At 37.0% G+C, this 20,757-nt stretch overlaps 1 protein-coding gene across 1 annotated transcript in view; it reads right to left on the bottom strand.

Moving 5' to 3' along the window:
• The window catches only part of Tmtc2 (Transmembrane O-mannosyltransferase targeting cadherins 2), a 107,221-nt gene that overhangs the window by 2,596 nt on the left and 83,868 nt on the right, over positions 1-20,757 (bottom strand). Inside the window, exons 5-9 of the mRNA XM_028321569.1 lie at positions 6,986-7,071; positions 5,174-5,436; positions 4,407-4,547; positions 3,492-3,576; positions 1,757-1,935 (exon numbers count right to left, since the gene is read on the bottom strand). Of these exons, the coding sequence (XP_028177370.1) occupies positions 1,757-1,935; positions 3,492-3,576; positions 4,407-4,547; positions 5,174-5,436; positions 6,986-7,071 (754 nt within the window). The remainder of the gene's footprint in view (positions 1-1,756; positions 1,936-3,491; positions 3,577-4,406; positions 4,548-5,173; positions 5,437-6,985; positions 7,072-20,757) is intronic.

Raw genomic sequence — 20,757 nt, 5'->3', positions numbered from 1 at the left:
TTTTTAGGAGTTATTCTCGGAAAAAAGTATGGTCGAATCGGGCCTTAGAGATTTTCCTAAGGCTAGGTTGCACCATCTTTAACAAAGGTCAAAAGTCTGTCAAACTCCATACAAAACTCATCGGTTATCGTTATAGTTACGGTTAAAGTAAGGTAGTGTAGTTATTTTATATCAATTATCTTGTAAGATATTTCATTGTTCTCATGGCAGAGAAGAGATCAACGAATACCTAGTAAAGATCGAAGAGATGAGAGGCCTTTGTTATTTTGAGACATGCCATTTAGCATAACATTTTTAAATGATTGCAAAGCCAACTACTAGTATTTTTCCAGTTAAGGATATTAAAAAAAACTTTCCCGTGTTTTTGGCTTATTTAAAATGTAATGTGGCCTTCGCCTTACGGTTGTCCATTTATTACGCTAACCTTACAGTGTTTAGTTCTCCTCTAGGAATTCAACCTTCGCGATAAATTACACGTGCGTGGATCTTGCAGGAACCACAGCACAATTGGATTACTCGTAGTTTTACATTTGAATATCGAACTAAGCATTTTTAAATTCGAATCAAGTATTCTAAATTCAAATAAAGCATTCTTTATTCGAAATTAAAAAAAAATACATTTGGTTCTAAAAATGTTTGGTGAAACTAAGTTAGGCCCGGTTTCCATCAAGGCGGAGTGGAGCTGTGCGGGAAGTGGAGCTGTGTAAATTATGAAATTTGATAAGTTATTTAAAACATTTCGTTGGAAACCGCGCTTATGCACTACAATATGTTCTCGCATAGTTTATCGCACTTCAATAGTATTGGAAATTGAAAACTAAGTGGCTTATATTGAACAAGCACGATTATAAAGCCACAATGGGACCAATGTCCACTCGAAATAGCCGGCTACATTGTACTATCAATTTCAGCACTGCAGGTTTAATGATTGAACAATCAGCGTTCGTGGAATTGAAAGTCAATTGCAATTTGACCATTTAATTAATGCAGGTAATAATCGTATAATAGCAAGAGTAAACAGATACTTAAGTAAATGCTACATAATCGTTAATTGCACAGGATTATAGCCTCTATTACTACTCATCTCGGGCTCTAAGTGCACTGCTGTAGCGTACTAGAGTTCGGCAGATGCTTTTGGATTACTCCAGTTGCAAGACGGTGTGTTATTTTTTTGGGATGAGTTGGACTACATTCTATTTGTTGAATTCTTTTAGCTGATTTAAAATATAGGTTATGCATTTTTAAAAGCTTTTGATGGTCTCTTGATGTTCGATAAATTGTACCATTGCATTAGAGACTCTATTACTACTTACCTCGGGCTTTAATTGCACTGCTCTGGCGTACCAGCGCTCGGCAGATCTACAGCGGCGCGTTTCGCAGCGCTCGCGCAGCGGACGAAGCGAAGCGCGCTACATGTTCGATAATTGTACCATTGCATTATAGACTCTATTACCACTCACCTCGGGCTTTAATTGCACTGCTCTGGCGTACCAGCGCTCGGCAGATCTACAGCGGCGCGTTTCGCAGCGCTCGCGCAGCGGACGAAGCGAAGCGCGTTACATGTTCGATAATTGTACCATTGCATTATAGACTCTATTACCACTCACCTCGGGCTTTAATTGCACTGCTCTGGCGTACCAGCGCTCGGCAGCTCTACAGCGGCGCGCGTTTCGCAGCGCTTGCGCAGCGGACGAAGCGAAGCGCGCTACATGTTCGATAATTGTACCATTGCATTATAGACTCTATTACCACTCACCTCGGGCTTTAATTGCACTGCTCTGGCGTACCAGCGCTCGGCAGATCTACAGCGGCGCGCGTCCCGCAGCGCTCGCGCAGCGGACGAAGCGCGAGCGCTGTCAGTCGGCGCCAATTTCGCTGCTGCTACGAGTTGGTCTGCTGACTCACGTAGCCTTCGCTGTGATCTTAGGAACATACCTAAAACAATTTACAAAAATTGTAAAACTAAAATAGATTCATTGTTTTGTAAAAAGTTCATTTCAACTATTAGCAATCCAAATAAACATGTATCTCTAACGATGCAAAGCAGCATCAGAACAACGTTTCATTCATTTAGTAGTTATGTTACCTGTCTACGTACAATGTCTATGTTCATATAATTTGGGGACGTGTATAATTAAAGGGCTTTATCGGTGTGTAATATAAATTGATTTTGAAGTAAAAAATTAAAGTATAGTAATGTGCATAAAATCTACTTGGAATTTTATTAATCACAAAGTACGTAATATTATGTTTTCTATCTATAAGATTTATGTTCCTTTTATCACATTACTATCCCATTACCCCTCTTCAACTGATCAGCTGATTCAATTACGATCTTGCCAAGTAGTACACCGTTCCTATTTCTGTATCTCCCAAATGAAACCGTGCGAAACACTACACTAAGTGACCGGAGGAAACTATTCAGATTCATACTGCACATGTGTCCTGTTTACAAATGCATCGTGTAACAATATATCTGTGTTGGGCTTATGTGCTTTATTGCCGGCCTCCCGATTGGATGTGTCCCATTTATATACAAGCCCAGGAGTCGTGCGGCTTTGTAGCCCACTCTGCCGTTGCTTAGACTTACGAGCTATTGTTCGTGATCCATTGCATTAGGTCTTGGAAGAATAAGACGAAATAACGGTTATGGGGCCAGTTAAAGAAGGAAGAAAGGAAGGAAATCAGGATGTTGGGCAATGGTTTTGGTTGGTATTTAGGTACAGACTACAGTTATAATTTAATGTCTTAGGTGGGACACACAAATTCTAAAATGTACTTATGTAATTGACTCTACAGGTAACATTGTTTTGGAAAATCATCTTGATGGATAATGAGTGTCAATTTTTTTCTTTTTATTACAACTTTTGATTGTAGAAGCTCTACAGATGACGGTATATCTAGCTAAACAATGTGGCATCTTAAGATATTGTAGTAGATATTATTTTGCAACTAAATGTAGAGTCTGATGTGCTGGGCTGTCCAATTTTATTCACTTTATGTACGTGTTGATAACCCATATACGAGAAAAGCACCTGTTATCCGATTTTATGTCAGCATACTATCACACGCAAAGTACACGTAAAATTGCGATCGATGCATGTTTATTATCTGTAGGATCAGTAGGTTCTCGGTATCATGCTAATAAAAGACTAGGTATGTAATTTTAAAAGGCTTAAAAGGCTGGATTCATAAATATTACAGCCTTCACCTCAAAGCTGGTATTTCATCTTAGAAAATAAAAATAACATAAGTACATATTAAGTAAATAAATTAAAAATGACTTGAAAAAATCGAACTGCCTAAGGCGGGAACATAACTAGAAAATAATAAAAAAAAGTTTTAGAGTGCAAAATGCAAAAAGTAACATGTTGCATAAACATTTTGAGCTACTATTCAAAAAACTTTTCTTACAGCCGAGAAATAAAAAATAAAACGAAAAACATTCCAACCGCTTGCTGTTAAAAGGCCGTGCCAAAAAAGTGACTTACCGAACTGATCCCGCACCGAAGGGTCGTTCGGCGCTAACATTAACGCCTTTTTGAACCACATCTCTGCCTCCATGGACCTACTCGTCTGCAACCAATGACACTCTAATTAATTCAAGCGTAATTTTATTCAATTTTTAACACGTTCGTGGGATGTAATAAAGAGACGCTGATTTACATTAACGAGTGGTTGAAGTGTAATGACATAGTTATAATAGAAGAATAATTTTAAATAACTAAATAATTAATGTTCTTCGGCGGCTTAAAATTAGTAATGTGAGACACAAAGTAAAGGGAAAAGGGAAAGAAAATCTGTCTTTTTGAGCTACGGTAGATTCTGTAATATTTCACATGAGATTAAAGCGACTTTTTCACATTAACCTACTATAGAAAGTTATAAGATATAGGAATAATTGTAAATAACTAATGCGCTTTGGCTTAAGAATCAGTAATGTGATACACAAAGTAAAGGAAAAAAGGAAAGAAAATCTGATGTCTTTTTGAGGTACGTTGATAAATTTTATAATATTCCACAAGAGTTTACGTAATTTTTTCACATTATTCTACACAACACATTACCAAACATTGATTTCTCTTAAGGTTCAACCACACCAACGCGTGCAGCCCCCTAGACAAAACGCACTTTTTGATCGAATCAAAAATCGAATCCGTCAAAACTCCATACAAAAAAGGGGCTTTTCGACCACTTTTCGACTGATTTGCGATTATAATTTGCACTTTGTCTAGACCCACAGGTCGCCATCGCCGGCGCGATCAAAGGCCAATGACAGGTCGCGCGACCTGTCATTTTCCTATAATCGCGCCGTGATCGCGTCGGCGATGGCGACTTGCACGCGTTGGTGTGGTTGAAGCATTATAGGTTTATTATTATATTTTTGAACAGAATCACTGACTTACGTTTCTCGCGAGTATTTGTGCCAGTGTGAGGTGCGTTTCCACGTGGTCCGGCGCAATTGCTATCGCTGACAATATGCTATGTTCAGCCTGCGGCCACTGCTGCAGTTGAACGTAGATCTCGCCAGCCATTGACAACACGTTCTGCAACAAAAAGTACTATTTTGGCACACTGTTAAACGGGTGAACACCCAATTAGTACCTACTTCAAGTGGGGCCCATTTGGCTTTTGACCAATTGCCTGAGAGAATATGGCAGCAGATTACAGATTGAGATCAAACGTTTTTTTTTCTGTGTGATCAAGATTTGACGGTACGTTATAATAAATTACAAAAATGCTCTGCTAAGGGTTGCCACATAGAAGATTTCTTTATAAAGTAAGTAGGTATCACATTGAAAGTTTTGTTATCTACTATATAAAAATAAGTCGGGTTTTCCTCCCTGACGCTATAACTCCAGAACGCACAAACCGATTTCCACGGTTTTGCATTCGTTGGAAAGGTCTCGGGCTCCGTGAGGTTTATAGCAAAGAAAATTTGAACAAACGAAATTCCACGCGGGCGAAGCCGCGGGCGGAAAGCTAGTAACTTATAGAAGTGATGTGCTTTTCCTTTTGTAAATCGACAAAGAAATACTCAAAATATCAAAATACCGTCAGAATTAAATGGTGGTGATGAGAATAATGAAAGTTAAACTATATCCTAAGTCACTGATTCCAAAAAAAATAATGGCGTCCCCTTAATACACTTATAAAAAGTGCCGCTACTTACATGCCGCGTCCATCCGACGATAGGCGCGTTCGTGTCTGGTAGAATCTGCAGCGCTTCTTTATACGCTGACAGCGCTTTGTGCCAGTGACCCCTCTGAGAATGCAGCGCGGCCAGCTGGACCAAAGCGGACACGCGCGCTGATTCATGTTCTCTTCTGTCGCGAACTCTCACGCCTTCAGCGCGGGAGCCGGCGCGCAGCGCGCTCGCTGCTTCGGCCAATCGGCCGTCCGCCATTAGTGATGTGCCCAGGTTTACGTAGGCCACTGGACAAAGTAAGCTCGATTTATTATCATTTCCCTTGGGACTTATATAGACACCGTAGTCAATGGACATACAATTGGGGACTATGATGTAATCAGTCACAAATTGACTGAAAACTTATTGATTTCAATGCTAAAAAGTCTTAATTTATCCAACCGTAAACTAACATTCAGTTGTTTCCGAAAGAAGTCTTGGATTTATTGGTTAGTGGAGTCAACTAGATACCGAATAATATTAAATTAAAATGGCGTTAACTTGAATAATTAAATTAATTAAGTCTATTCATATGGACAGAGATGAAATGTTAATAATCTCCGTACTGGGAATAATTGGATTAAACGTTACCTACTGGGGCAAAATGTATTTTTCATACAACGTGATACCAAAGTTAACAGAACTATTTAATTAAAATGACAGACTCGATTTTGGTTCGTTAACATTGTTGACATGTTCAAGTCAACGAACTGGATTTTGTTCGAAAAGTATAGACATTTGCGTATTTTTCCACATAGTTATAAAGTTTTGTTGTTGGAATAACAAACCACTGTTTTAATCCCACCCCTAATTAATGAGTTTCTGCAGAATTTTCCACCCGGTACATTTTTAACGTACCCAGCTAATGGAAATGATGCTTGTACTGAGACGATTATGAAATAAAACGCGTCAAAAGTTGCCGGTATCATCAATCACGCGAATTTGATGTATTTTTTAAACGTCACACATCGGAGGCTAAAAAGCCCCGCTCACATTAATCACACGCTAAGGCAACTAAGAATTTTATTTACCAATATTTCACCATTTATCAATTTAGCTTGCGAATTAGATTTTTACTTACATACACGCGCCGTGATCTTTTTAATAACATTGAAATTGAAAATGTTTTAATATTGAAGAGTTTTCTTGGAGTGGCAACATGATGAAAGTTGTTTAGCATAATAACTACGGTGGAGATAAAAAATATAACGCAAATGTGCCAGCTTGAGTCTAGGATTTTATTAAAAGAATTTCTAGGGGTATTTTGTAAAATACGCGAGCGGGTTTACTCAGCAAACGAGTTTTGCCCATTAGTAGTATCATGCTTGCGGATCTTTAGCGCCGTAACACATACGGTTTTTGGGTTTATTTCAGAGGTACTAAATGCAACACTTTTCGTTATCAGTGGCTTTAATTTAACGAAGAAGCTGCATATATTCTGGAAACTTTAATAAGGGGATGTAACTATTTAGCTCCGTTTTAGCTATTCTGTTTATAATTATTTGTTTGATTTTTTTTTATTTATTTGTTTTGAGATTTCATTGGTTCATTCGATACAACGGCCAGGAAAATTGGACTATTCAGTGAACCAATTCTGAGTCCTTATATCCGGAATAATACAATCTGTATTACAGACTCAAATTGTACGAACAAATAGCTTCCAGGAAAAGTCTATATTTCAAAGGCTAGTGGTACAGATCCTAATTAATCTTATTCGGTTTCTACACACAATACTTATTCCGGGATATTAGATGGGCAAATAAGTTTATGGTGTAATTAATTCTGTGAAATACTCACAGGCCATGGAGGGTCTAAAATAAATCGCTCTCTCGAAACTTTTGATAGCTTCGCCGTATCTCCTTTGGTTCTGAAGTAGGATCCCCCTGAAACAATAAAACAGAAATGTAAGGCATCCAATTTATGTTTGGTTATATTTGGAAAATAGGAACAATTGGCAGTCTTTTCAGAATTTGAGCTCGCAAATTGTTGAATTCCTTTGTCGTAATAGAAGTACATCAAACGTTTAAGAAGTAAGTTTATAATAAGCGCTTCGTTTATATTTATTTCAAAGTAGCTACCTATGTGGCCGCAACTTCGAAAGCGTGCAAATTGTTTTTCAAATTATTTTTTTCATATATAGATACACACCCTGAACTCAATACAGTAGGTTGCCCAGTTGTTCTAAAAGGTGATTGAAATGAATAAATGAATTATGAAAATAATTGACTGCATTCTGGACGAAAAGGTATTAATTTTCGTACGAAACAAGATATTAATTGACAAAGCTCATGTTAGAGCTCCAAATGTACATTTAGTATATTATTTAATTAACCTAACGAGCACTTAGGTATTATTTGCCGTTGTGGACGATTCATGATAACTATTACCGACTAGATACATTCATTAATTATTTCATAAATTTGGCTAATGGAAAACTGCGTAGATAATGATAAAGCCGTGTCTACATTTTCCGCAGTGTTGTGTTCGTCCTCTTTTTATATTTTTTGTTATTAGTTTTTCTATCGTAATAAAATAATATATTTAGTCATAAGGTAAGTTGGTAACAAATGAGACCTTTATAAGCATCTATTTTTTGGATATTTCACCATTATATCAGATATCTCTACATTTATTAAGGTTCACGCTCTATGAGGCAAGAAATTAGTCTCTCCCATTACTTATACGAAAGTTGAATGAAATATTATTCAATATTCGGTCCCATCAACCAACGTCACCAAAACAAAACTATAAAAGCTTATTGCTGAAAGTTTTGGGGAGGGATCCGAAAATTACCTTTGCACTAAAATGTAATTAGAAATAGAATACAAAACTCATAAAAAAAGCTTAAAAGATCATTAATTTATTCATTTATAAAGTAAGGTTATTTAGTTGACCTTAAAACATTAGTACTATACTTAGAAAAAAGTAAGAAGCAAGTTAAACACTGCGATGTCTTGTGTGTTGGCGCTATAATTACAACAATTTTTTTGTCTGATGTGTTATTCGTGCTGATTATGATTTTTGGACATTATGTTAGGTACGTCATACTGCAAAAAGTTGTCGGCTACTACATTATTGTTAGTTTTTCCTACTAGTCAGCCTGTTATAAAGTTGCCGAGTCAGCTTCCCCGACTAGTTGGCCCATCACTACTACTACCAATAAATCATACTACCTGCGCTGCGACCTCATCATCATCATCATCATATCAGCCACAGGACGTCCACTGCTGAACATAGGCCTCCCCCAATGACTTCCACATCGCACGGTTGGTAGCGGCCTGCATCCAGCGCCTTCCCGCTACCTTTATCAGGTCGTCGGTCCACCTTGTGGGTGGACGTCCCACGCTGGGTTTTCCGGTACGTGACCTCCATTCCAGAACCTTGCTGCCCCATCGGCCGTCAGTTCTGCGTACTATGTGCCCAGCCCACTGCCACTTCAGCTTGCTGATCCGTCGGGCTATGTCAGCGACTTTAGTTCGTTTACGGATCTCTTCATTTCTGATTCGATCTCGTAAAGAAACACCGAGCATAGCCCTCTCCATAGCACGCTGTGCAACTTTGAGCTTCTGTATAAGGCCTATAGTGAGGGGCCACGTTTCCGAGCCATAAGTCATCACAGGTAACACACATTGGTTGTAGACTTTCGTCTTCAGGCACTGGGGTATTTTGGACGAAAAGATGTTGCGTAGTTTCCCGAACGCTGCCCAGCCGAGTTGGATTCGACGATTGACCTCCTTCTCGAAATTGGACCTACCTAGCTGGATCGTTTGTCCGAGGTAGACATACTTGTCAACAATCTCAAGAATCGAGCTCCCAACCGACACCGGGTAGGGCGCAACATGGACGTTCGACATAAGCTTCGTTTTGTCCATGTTCATTCGAAGGCCTACCTGTTGGGAAACTCGATTAAGGTCTTCGAGCATGGTGCCGAGGTCCTCCAGCGATTCTGCCATGACCACGATATCGTCGGCAAACCGAAGGTGAGTGATGTACTCGCCGTTAACGTTTATGCCGTATCCTTTCCATTCCAGGAGTTTGAAAGCGTCTTCCAATGCCGCGGTGAAGAGTTTCGGAGATATAACCTACAATACTTTATTCGAAATACCACTATAAAGGTCAACCATCTTTCTATCCTAAAATGAGGTCCATAATGTAGACGTGCCTTAACAAACTGTCCCAAATGAACGATGTTGTGCCAATAGTGATCAATCAAGGATATTATGACAACGCAGCTAGTATCGAATGGAGCAGCATCAACAAAAGATCTTGATTCTTGTATGTACAGCCGTGGGCGATGCACAACGGAGTACGGATATCAAATTAATAGTTAGCAATAGTTGGTATTTTGGTTTGTATTTTGTAAAAATGTACAATAGTGGTCGGACCAAATTGATATTTACTATAGTAGGTACTATAAAAGCTGTAAACAGCTTGGAAAATATTTATGTACCTATAGGTTCTATCTGAGTCAATCGTGATTATGATGACGAGAACATTAAGTTTAGATGCTTTAAATATTTAAAAAATCAAAAGCTACAGGATTGCTTAACAGGTAAATTTTTAGACGATTTTAATAAATGTTCAACATTCTTATTTACAAGGTCTGTTTCTTATTATTGATGCAGTCACTTTTATAAATGAAATATCACGTTGTGTGTTTTATTTATCCACGAGCGCGAACGTTGAGGTAAATGTACGCAATAACGTCCATCAAATTTTTTTAGACAGAGCGAACTTGTATACAGGATATTTTATCAATGTAGTTAAACAGTGTAGCATAGTAAGATTTTGAAATAAAATTTTTTAGATCAATTAAAAATAATTAAGACAGCTGGCTGCTGATTACTGAGACGTGATGACGTCACAAATTGTTTTTTAATTCAAATTCCTTTGCGGACAGTACCTGTAGCTGTGGCAGTGCAATATTGCCCGCATGAATAATGTAGATTCAGAACGAGGCGGGCTCTGCCGGGGCAACGTACACTAATGAGAGCTATCCAACTCGACGGGCCATTATGCCGTCCCTATAGCAATAATTTGTTGCTAATTCCCTTCTAATTATTGCAGCGTCCTTTGTGTGAATGGAATTACAATGTTTTGAAAAACATGGTGATTGTCAAGCGTAGTCTACACGATACAATGATTGTTTACGCATGGTATTGCACTTTTAAAAAAGCTGTGGAAAATATACCGCACTTTTTAAAAAAGCTGCGGTTTGTTCTTAGCTGACTGGTTTGCGTATGCAATTTATTGCTTTCGGATGTCAAAGGTAACTTTGATGAAATGTCATTAAACCTCTTAAATTCCGATACTGAAACTAAAGCCTATGTAGTTTAGTGGTTAAACCATTAGCCCAGCAAAGGAAAGGTCGTGTGTGGGTTTGCGTCCTTAAAGAGGCAGTATTTTTAAAACAAAATGTCGTAAAATTACGACTTGATTCGGCAGTATAAATGACAAAACTAAACTAACTATGTAGGTGGTTTATTTAGTGCACTACAACAAAAAGGTTTTGATACACGTTTGACTTTATGCCGGGGAGGGCTCTTCCAGAAAATTGGGATCAAAGCATGGAGGCGATGCGACAATAAAGATCAAAGGATAATAATATACGGTTGGTACGAGATACAAATAGTGTGTACCTAACCTACTCCTCCCGTGAATATGTGTCGACGTCGTTAGCATAAAATAATTTAGACAGTAGCATAAAATTTGTAAAAGAAAGTAAATTTTAAAATAAATTGCACAAAATTTCCTTTAAATTGCAATAGTTAAAATTCTACAAAAATGTACAGTTTTCGTTTCCTTGAATTTACAAAAGTGAATTTTCTCCTGGGCCACCCTGTTTAAGATCAAATTATTTTATGTAGGTATGAAGAATTTTTTTTTATTTCATTTGATAGATGAAAAATTAAATAGTATTTTTTAAATTATTTGATGACAATAAAAACTCAATTCCATAGAAGTACTAAAATTCACTGAATTACTAATTGTAATGATTTATTTTGGCTTTCTTTGAGGAAATAACATAGTAATAAATCGTTTTAAAATAATATTTTCTTATTGGGTAGCCATTGCTTTGCTAGCTATTTTCTTGAGGGGAGGTTTTTCACTAACTCAATCAAAGGATATAGGTAGGTATATTATATGTATACTCTTATAATGATAATGAATTTATATCATGATTACTTGCACAGAACGTAGTAAACCTAATAAGTATAAGACATCGAAAGGCAGAAAACATCATTCCAACTTAAGTTTTTGGAGTAAAATCCTTTCAAACTAGTTCAGAATGGAGCTTTCCACTCGAACAGTGGAATTTAAATACTATAATTTGAAAAGTTCGAGAACGGTTTTCGTTTCATGTTTTGTTTGGTTCTCAAAATTGGTAAGTTTTTTTAAACTTTTATAGGTAAAATGATGCTAATGCTTAAGTATGTTAGGAGTGGGTTCAGAATAGTTCAGCAGTCGATAGGAATCGAACTGGTAACCGGCAATCCGATGCCTATACTGTTGGGCTACGCAATCGCCTCAATGGTTCCTTGTCATTTGTAGGAAAAATAGTTCTTCCTTTGAAAAAATAGACATAGCCTGCAGAATTGCCAAACTGAAGTGATGGTGGGCGAGGCACATAACTCGTAGAAGTGATGGCAAAAAAGTTCTTGACGACCACGAGGAAGACGTAGTTCTGGCAGATCCCCTACTAGATGGACCGATGATCTGGTATAGGTCGCGAAAAGAACCTGGATGCGGGCAGCGCAATAACGGTCGATGCAGATATCCTTGGGGGAGGCCTATGTCCAGCAGTGGACGTCATTTGGCTCAAACGGAAACAGTAGGTACATAGAAACATTTTGTATTATACAAAATAATAAAGTATAATCGCTTGTTTGCAGCATTGCTACATGTAATGTCAATTACCATAAAAGTACATGAAAACCAGTCACTGGCATGCCATTTTTTATCAGTTAATTCATCGGTGCCGTCACTGCTGTATGGAAATGATAAACATCACAACTAAATGAATACTGGCACGGCTTAAATCAAGTTAAGTCAAATAAACGTTAAAAGCTATTTCGTGTTTATTTTAATTTCGTTCATGACATACAGGAAAAAAGAAACAATACAGGCAATGCGGGATTCGGAATTCGTATTAATATTTAAATATGTTATTCACACACAGCTCTTAGTTAATTTAAATAATTGGATGTACGAAATCATTGTGAGCTAGTGAAAATGAAGTTTTGTTTAAGAATATGTTTATTATTTTGATTCTAGTGAAGTAGGTCACTTCAGGGGTCAACCTAGTTTATTAAATATCTACGTCGTAATAAATAATTTTATTGCTAGCTCTTGATCTAAATTAGCTCATTGTGGGCCTTACTTATTAAAAAGAGTTAAACGCGAGTTAAACTTCTTTAATTAACTCAGTTAAGAAACAATGTAACAATACAACAAATGGATCAGCACCATAAATGCAGTATCTGTTCAAATCCAGACAACCTTCAAACAGATAATAGATAATTATCAAGATACGGAGAATGTTTTCCCAAAAAACTTTTCACAAAAATGAAGTCTCCTTTTAAATTCAAAATAAATTGCTCTCCATAGCGTCGTATCGATGGACCGAGGAATTTCCTAAAATATTCCTGAGGAGGTATATTCTTTGCTGAACTTAAAATTATTATAATAGCATTATATTGGGTGCCCGCAGACAGATTTTACAAAGCCCTTAGATTAAATTACCACACCAAATAGCTCTTCGAAGCTTTCAATGATGAAAATGGAATGGCTGTCATTATATCCATTTCAGAAAATGTCTGAAACACGACGGGAGTCGATCCTTGATACGGCATTGTAAACTTTATGACGCTCGTTATAATGTAGCAGGTAACATGCCAAGCGTAACAAAAGGTACGAGTATTCAGCAGTATACCCGTCATCACATCGGATCATAACATTAATTAATGTTAATTATCCTTCGTTTTAATAATAGTTGCCTACCTACAATACGAGCAGTATTAGAGTAGGCGCACACCGTAGATTTTTCGTCGACCGATAGTTTAGTCGGGCAGTTGATCAGTATGGGCATGTATGGGAGTGCGCACACTACGCCGATTCGATTTAAATTAACCGTGTGCGCCTACTCTTAACCTACAAATAGCAATACTTGACCCTGGATTCTACTGACCGTACTTTCTGTGACTTTTGACAAAATGTCAAAAGTTGACGTCTCATGTCAGCGGGTCAGCGGGCATGCGTGTAGACTTATGCCCATGGGGGTTTTTACGTCTGACTACAGATCTCGTCTTCTTCTATCAAAAAGAAATAAACTAGGCAAGAATTGCTCCTTTTGAGGGTTCCCCTTTCAGTATGTATTTTGAGTCTTTTATTTTTCGTTATTTTACGTGAGGCAGCTTCCATTAACATAATTCTGGTAACTACGTACGAGTACTTGATACTTTGTATGTTTATATTGAATCTCTTGATAAAATAACTTATGTAATACGTAAGACGATAACGAGATAGTTGATACAATCAATAATAATTTAGAGTTTCCAACGCGAAGCCTAAAATAACACGCCGAATACGAAATAAGACGATATTGGATCCTCAGTGAATATCAATATGGCGAGGGTCTAAGACGTGATAACACGTTAACATTGATTAAATTCAGATACAGTTTGTTACTATTGCATAAATTATATCCACGTAATATTTGTCCAATTTGTCACGTTTGAACTGCTGCGTATACCGACCCACGTAAGGCAAGGGCTCCACTCGTAGCTTAGGAAAATGTTTATGAATACAGATTTTGTGAAAACATAATTTACATTTATTTAATAATTTATGTTTGTGTATTCATATCATCGGGATAATGATATTCATTTAAAGGTAGAGGCGTTTATTTTTTAATCATCGCTGTATAACAGCTTACGGAAGCTAAGGGATCATGAGATTTCAGATTTTTATTACTTTAACATGTATTTAATAAATCTAACAGCAAGTACTCAACAAGTAGGTCTTAGCTACGACGGGTAAGTAAATCTAATTAAAATCTGGGGGCACGGCAGTGCCCCCGCCAAGTCGAGCGCGAAGCAAACACTGCCGTACCATCTTTACTGGAACCATTTCGCCGCATTTTCAGGCCCCTATTTGAGAACCTCTGGATAAGACCAGAACGCAGAAATTTTCGTCATCTAGTAAGCTATAATCACATACTTAAAATCCAAAATTTCAAGTCTGTAGGTCATTTAGTTCCGAAGTTAAGCGAAAGCAAAGTTTCGCATTTACGACACTCACTCACTCACTCACTGATGATCATCAAAATAGAACTAGTACTTCCCATAAACTCAGAGAGCTGAAATTTGGTACAGAGTTAGGGTTTAATGGCCACATAAAGGGAAAACTATAAAAACTAAGAAAATCGAAGATCTGGAGTAACACCACATTCATAATCAATACTACTCCGGCTACGTGGTGTTCGCCTGTATCGCTCACCGCTAGATGGCGCTAGCACTAGCAAGCGGTGTCCAGATTTTTTTCCTTACTAGAGCCCCCCGTCGCGTCGATTAAGTTGAATGTTGTGTAATTTGCATTTCGTTGATTTCGTTTATTATATTGTAAGGTTCGCTAAGGTTATGTTATTAACCCACTTGTTACGGAGTTCACTTTTTCTATCACTTACCTTAAATCAGTCATGATAAATTTATCTCAAAACAATCGCTCCAAAACTTTATAGTTATTTACGTCAGTGTACTTATAAGACTTGGACAGTACTGCGACACACCTCATCTTTCAAATGTTGCACATAAAAATTGTTTACACTACCCACATTAGTAAAAATATTTATGTAAAAACTAGCGTTCTTTTAAAAGAACGCTAGTAACAAGTGGGTTAAAACAATTCTCATTCGTTGTCCATTTTAAAGGTCGTTGAGTTTATTTGTGTTTAATATCGTAAAAAAATCGATAAAACGACGACGTTAAAAATTTTGCCACTTTCTACAAAAATAAGTGAAATCCCACCAAAAACATTCTGTAAAAAACTAGCCAAGTCTCGATGGAGCTGCTTGTTTATCTCTAAAAAGTAATGAAATCTAGACAAAGTCGTGCCAAGTCTATGGTTCCTTACTGCGAGTTCTTTATTATTATAGTTAATGTTGTGTGACTTGGCCGTTGAACAATCTTTATTATAATCATACTTAAGTAATATTGAAATACGCAGCTTTATTAAACCTACAATTGACTGGTTATTGTTGAATCAACGTTTTCCAAGTGGCAATTTTCCATCGTCAATGGGTAGCGGTTCTGGTGACAGATTGGTGCAATGGTGTCATGGAGCACCTGGTTTTGTCACCCTTCAACGGCCTAAGGTAAGTAAATCTAATTAAAATATATTTATTTTCGATTCTATGTTTCATTGGAGTGAATGATAAACAATGAAACCATAAGTTTTTCAGAAAACGTACTTTTTCATACACACGTTAATTTCACTTCTTTTAATAATTACTGTTATTAATTTGATTAATAATAAAATAATCTATGCTATGCTAGTAAAGGTCTTTTTCAATGGTAGGCTTAAACATACCATTGAAAAAAACCTATTAGTGAAAGTTATGTGTTATTTATAGTGGCTGTAAGTCAGGTAATGGACTGAAGTTGTTATTCAAATAAATCTAACGGCTCTAAAGTCAACTCGTGCGTCGTAAAGTTTTTTAAAGTGTTAGTATTTGCTGTTTCATTACCGCTTTATTACAGACCGCGGCCTAGTTGAATATTAAATAATTTATGCAGCTAGTGCTCACTGGACGGCTCGGATGCTTCCGTCAGCAGCGGAGTCACGCGATTCTGACATTCCGCGATTAAGCGAGGTGACAAAGTAGCAAAGTGTGAAAAGTTCAGACAGAATGTCACATACATTAGAATTTAATATGACACACTGAAAAGATGTCAGGCGAATAGGTGGTTGATGGTTGGTGGTTGATGAGTCTTTAAGGTGCGTGCAACAACATGATATTAATTTGACACATGTCATGCGTGATCCTGCATGAGTTTTTGGAGGTATCATTATGTGTGTTATTATCATATCAAAGTAGTTAAAGATTTGTACTACAAAACGAGGTTCAAAATTAGATACAATGTTATATACTATTCTGTGATTAGCCTAAATATTGAATTCAACCCATCAAAAGCCTCAATAGATTCAAATCTGTATTACACACCAAAATTTCTGTTTTTTTCTTTTCAATGTTAATACATAGGGTGTTGCATCGCGGCTGTTGGATAGGTCGCGGTCTAATTGAATTAATTATAAGTGATTTCAATCTCAGTTAAAGAGACTGTGGTAGGTCAAAATATCAAAATCAACCAATCAAAAACTCTTGAAATTAAACCAAGTTTTGAGCTTCGATCAGTACCTCTAGTAGGAAAAACTTTCGAGTTCCTTTCGTTGCGTATTCAAAGTGTCATCGAAAAATTTTGTATGAAAAATTAAACAGCGCCCCCTATATTATAGCCGCCCTAGGGGGCGCTGTTTAATTTTTCATACAAAATTTTTCGATGACACTTTGAATACGCAACGAAACGAACTCGAAAGTTTTTCCTACTAGAGGTACTGTATCACAGAAAATTGCCAATGTTTTTTCTTTTCAGTGTTAATCGTTATACCATCGCTGTCGGTCAGGCCGCGGCCTAGTTGAATTATAAGTAATTTATGCAGCCAGTGCTCACGGCCGCTCGGATGCCTCCGCAGGAGCGCGAGTCACGCGATACTGACATTCCCCGATTAAACCGAGGTGACAAATTGTGAATTGAGTTAATGTTTACTATCGCTCGATTATAGTTTCGCACGGTACAGTTTAAAGTGTCGTTATTTTGATCTATCGAGTTCTTGTCGGTATTTTCGCGCTGTTAATCCAAATAATGGTCTCTGAGAATTTTTATGAAAGGAAAAGCTGTCCCAAATTCGTTTTCGATTTGCCTAAGTCAATTATTTGAACTGTAAGGTACCTCTTTTTTCTTATCCTGACAATCTTACTCGTGGATAGATAACAAAGGAATGGATAACAAACATTTCAAGAAGACATAAATGACTGACACAAAAGAAATACATTTTGCTAGGCGACTTGACAAAGACCTAGTTTACCTTCACGCAAAACGATCAAAGAACCTGAAAGGCTGACACATCGAATAACAAACGTTTAGTATCCGAAAAAGCTTGACAAAAGCGTAAATCCCGAACGCACAAACGTTCGGAATGTTATTTCCCTATGATAATTTCCTTTCAATTAATCTCGAAACGGTTTAAATCAGCATCCAACAATTTAATCAGCGGATATTGCATTTGCGTGCAGGACGAGTGAATCGCTCCACAAACAAGCATGCAATACCTAGCAACGGTTGTCGCGATTCCGCCCGGCGGGAATGCTAAATATGTGTGTGTGAGCAAATACGAGTTTAATCTACGCCTTATCGTGCCACGACGTGTCGACACTAGCGCCTCGCGTTGCCTCGTTTTCGACGGCTCGCCTCGTTTCAGACGGCTTGCCTCGTCTGCCTCGACTTAAATTACTGTTTAGTCTCTACTCGCTGCAGCCTGTCAAATCAGACTCTGCAATGCGCTTGATTTGTTCAATTGAACGCTGTTACAAATGTTCACAGTTTTCATTAGATTGCGATAGTGTTTACATTTGCGTGCTTTTCTTTTAGTAACGTAAACAAAGCTTAGAATATAGGAAAGCTATGTCGGTTTTTAACTGTAGAGAAAGATAAAGCAGAAATGATTCTTTTTAAGTCTTTTTAAAACTTAATTTAAAAATAGACCTATTTTTCATATACCTACCTAGTATTGCAAAATTCGCGTGCATTGTTTGTTTAATGAAAAATATTGTAACGTGTAATCGCGAAAAAAGCTTTAATCCAAAAATATATTTCACTCCAATCAAAACACTGTATGTACTCAATGTGTGTAAAAGTAATTTACATAACTTTAATTCGTTCATAGCAACAATTTTCAATATAAAAGCTTTTTATATTATTAGAAATCGGCAGAAGCCGATTATTGTTAAAAATGTTTGTAGTTACATTTTAGACATTCCAATAACTCTATTATGATACCAAAATTACTTATTCAATGGTGTTATTTCTGATAATTTTACAACAAAATCAATGATAAGAAATACGATCATTGAAAATCTTACGGTTAGGTACTCAAATACAAACAGAAAACGTATAAAGAAAAGTAATTCGTTTAACGGGCGAATGTGTGTGTAAACTTGAAAATAAGTATCACAGTAGATAAATATAGAGTAGAATCACTTGTAGACAAAATACTCCACGGCTGAAATCAGGCAATTTTATTGGATATTTGAACTTAAATATATTTTATGAGATTTTGCCAAAAAATGTATTTAGTTTTATACGAGCTGTGTTTTAAAAGTTTGAAATATTTTAATGGTTTTTTAGCACTTAAAAATTCTCACGCATGTGTCAGTGAACAAGAGTGATGTAATTTTAGTGTGCAGTTGTATAATATGCAATAAGTATTGCGGAAATAAACGAATGGCCCAAAAATCATGTAGCTTACTAAATCATCGACGTCAGTTCATATTGCAGGAACGTCACCCTTTTCTTTTTACCAGAGGCGAATGAAGAATATATTGCCCACATCCCTGCCTTTGCCAGTCGCTTTTAATGACATCCACGGGAAGAATAATCAAGGTTTAAAAATTAACTCTGATATCGGAAACTTTCAAACATATGACTAAAGGGGTCATGTGTGAGAGACACATTATGAATGAGCTCTCTGTGTCTTATGGATAGCGATAATACTGGATCTACCTCCATTATGCAAGCAGTGTATTATTACCACGAATCCCCTGGGACACGCCGTGCGTGCTCAAGTGATTTCTCGTGACTAAATTAGAATAATCTAATTTTCTCAGAAATAGCAGCTTACCCTCATTACGTTTGCTGTTCAGTAATAATCTTACATAATAGGATAATTTTTCACGTCCATTGTCCATTTTCTTTGTCCGCCGTCTTAGGTGCGAGGCGGAGATTAAGACCAACATACATAACGAAGGGTGTGATGTAAAACCTAGTAAGTATGGAATTTTAAAATAAAGAAAGTTGAGTTAGAAATATAAATTACCTCTTTTTAAGTATTCCTAGTAATATTGGTTATTATTACCTAAGAAACAACGACAAAAATAGAAAGGTTTGCTTATGAACGATTAAGTTAATAATTTAAATTCGATATTATTAAAGTAGGTAAAATTTTTCGATCAGTCATTAACGAATACTATGTTTAATTTCGTGGAAATCAGTAAAAATAAAACTGAAAACTTGCAGAGAATTCACATAGGTACATTTTTACCTTTTAAAATAAGTAAAGCGTTAAAGAATTTAACTTTAATAAAACCCAATCTACATACAAAATAAGTATGGGAATCCAATTCCCGAATCGACGTATAAAAGCTGATATAACGTAAGGTCGGATCGGATGTCGAATGATAGAGTTCGAACGAAAATTTGCAGTCATAAAAACTGGCTCTCACAGCTTGCTCTCAATAGTCTACTTCATGTTCCGGTTTGATTGGTTATGCCGCGCGGTTAAATAGCAAATTTGTTCGGATTTTGGTATAGCAGTTTTTACGTTCGTGCAAGTTCTTCGAGTCCGAGATAAATCTCGTTTAATCGTGTTGGTGTAAGAGATGGAAATGAAATTGAGCATCGAAGTTAGGCACACAGTTTTGCTATAGTAGTTACTAGCTTTTGCACGCGTCAATTTTCAAAGCTCGTGCCTACTACGAGCTTTTGCCCGCGTGAAATTCAGTTTGTCGCTGATCGTAATAAATTATAGCCTTTAAGTGTGTTAGTCTGATTTATCTAAATATATATGTCACCGTAAAATTGTGAATTCCGTCAGATTATAATCTGACGTAGTTAAATAATTACAATCTAACCTAACCCACTGTTAGTTTACAATCTAATGCGTTATATTATAAACTGACAGAGTTCACAATTTCACGTTGACATATATAACTCAAAGGTGACTGACTGACTGACATAGTGATCTATCAACGCACAACCCTAACCACTGGACGGATCGGGCTGAAATTTGGCATGCAAGTAGATGGACGTAGGCATCCGCTAATAAAGGATTTTACGAAACTCCACCCCTAAGGGGGTAAAACGGGATCCACGCGTACGAAGTCGCGGGCGGCCGCTAGTAAGACAATAATAATGTCAAGTTTCATCAATTCCGCTCAGTGGTCAGTGCTGTGAAAAATTAAGAAACATCCGTACATTCTTTCACATTTGTAATATTAGTAGGACTATAACTATTTGTTAATTTTAATTTAAGTTCATCATAAAATATTAATAAAAATAAATAAACGAGTGTCTTACCAAAAAGTTCAAACTATAAATGCACATTGTTCTACAACCTAGAGTTAATTTACAAACACTTAATCTCACCACGGGGCAAAGGCCACGCCCCAACCGCTTAGTAAATTAGACCACGCCAAAATTATAAGAGCTATGTTTTCACAAAGCATCGACGAGAGC

The sequence above is a fragment of the Ostrinia furnacalis genome, unplaced genomic scaffold (assembly GCF_004193835.3).
Source record: "Ostrinia furnacalis isolate ACB-3 unplaced genomic scaffold, ASM419383v2 OfSCF7554, whole genome shotgun sequence".
NCBI lineage: Eukaryota > Metazoa > Arthropoda > Insecta > Lepidoptera > Crambidae > Ostrinia > Ostrinia furnacalis.
Note: the sequence above shows the minus strand (reverse complement) of the source record. Positions and strands in the feature narration are given on the sequence as shown.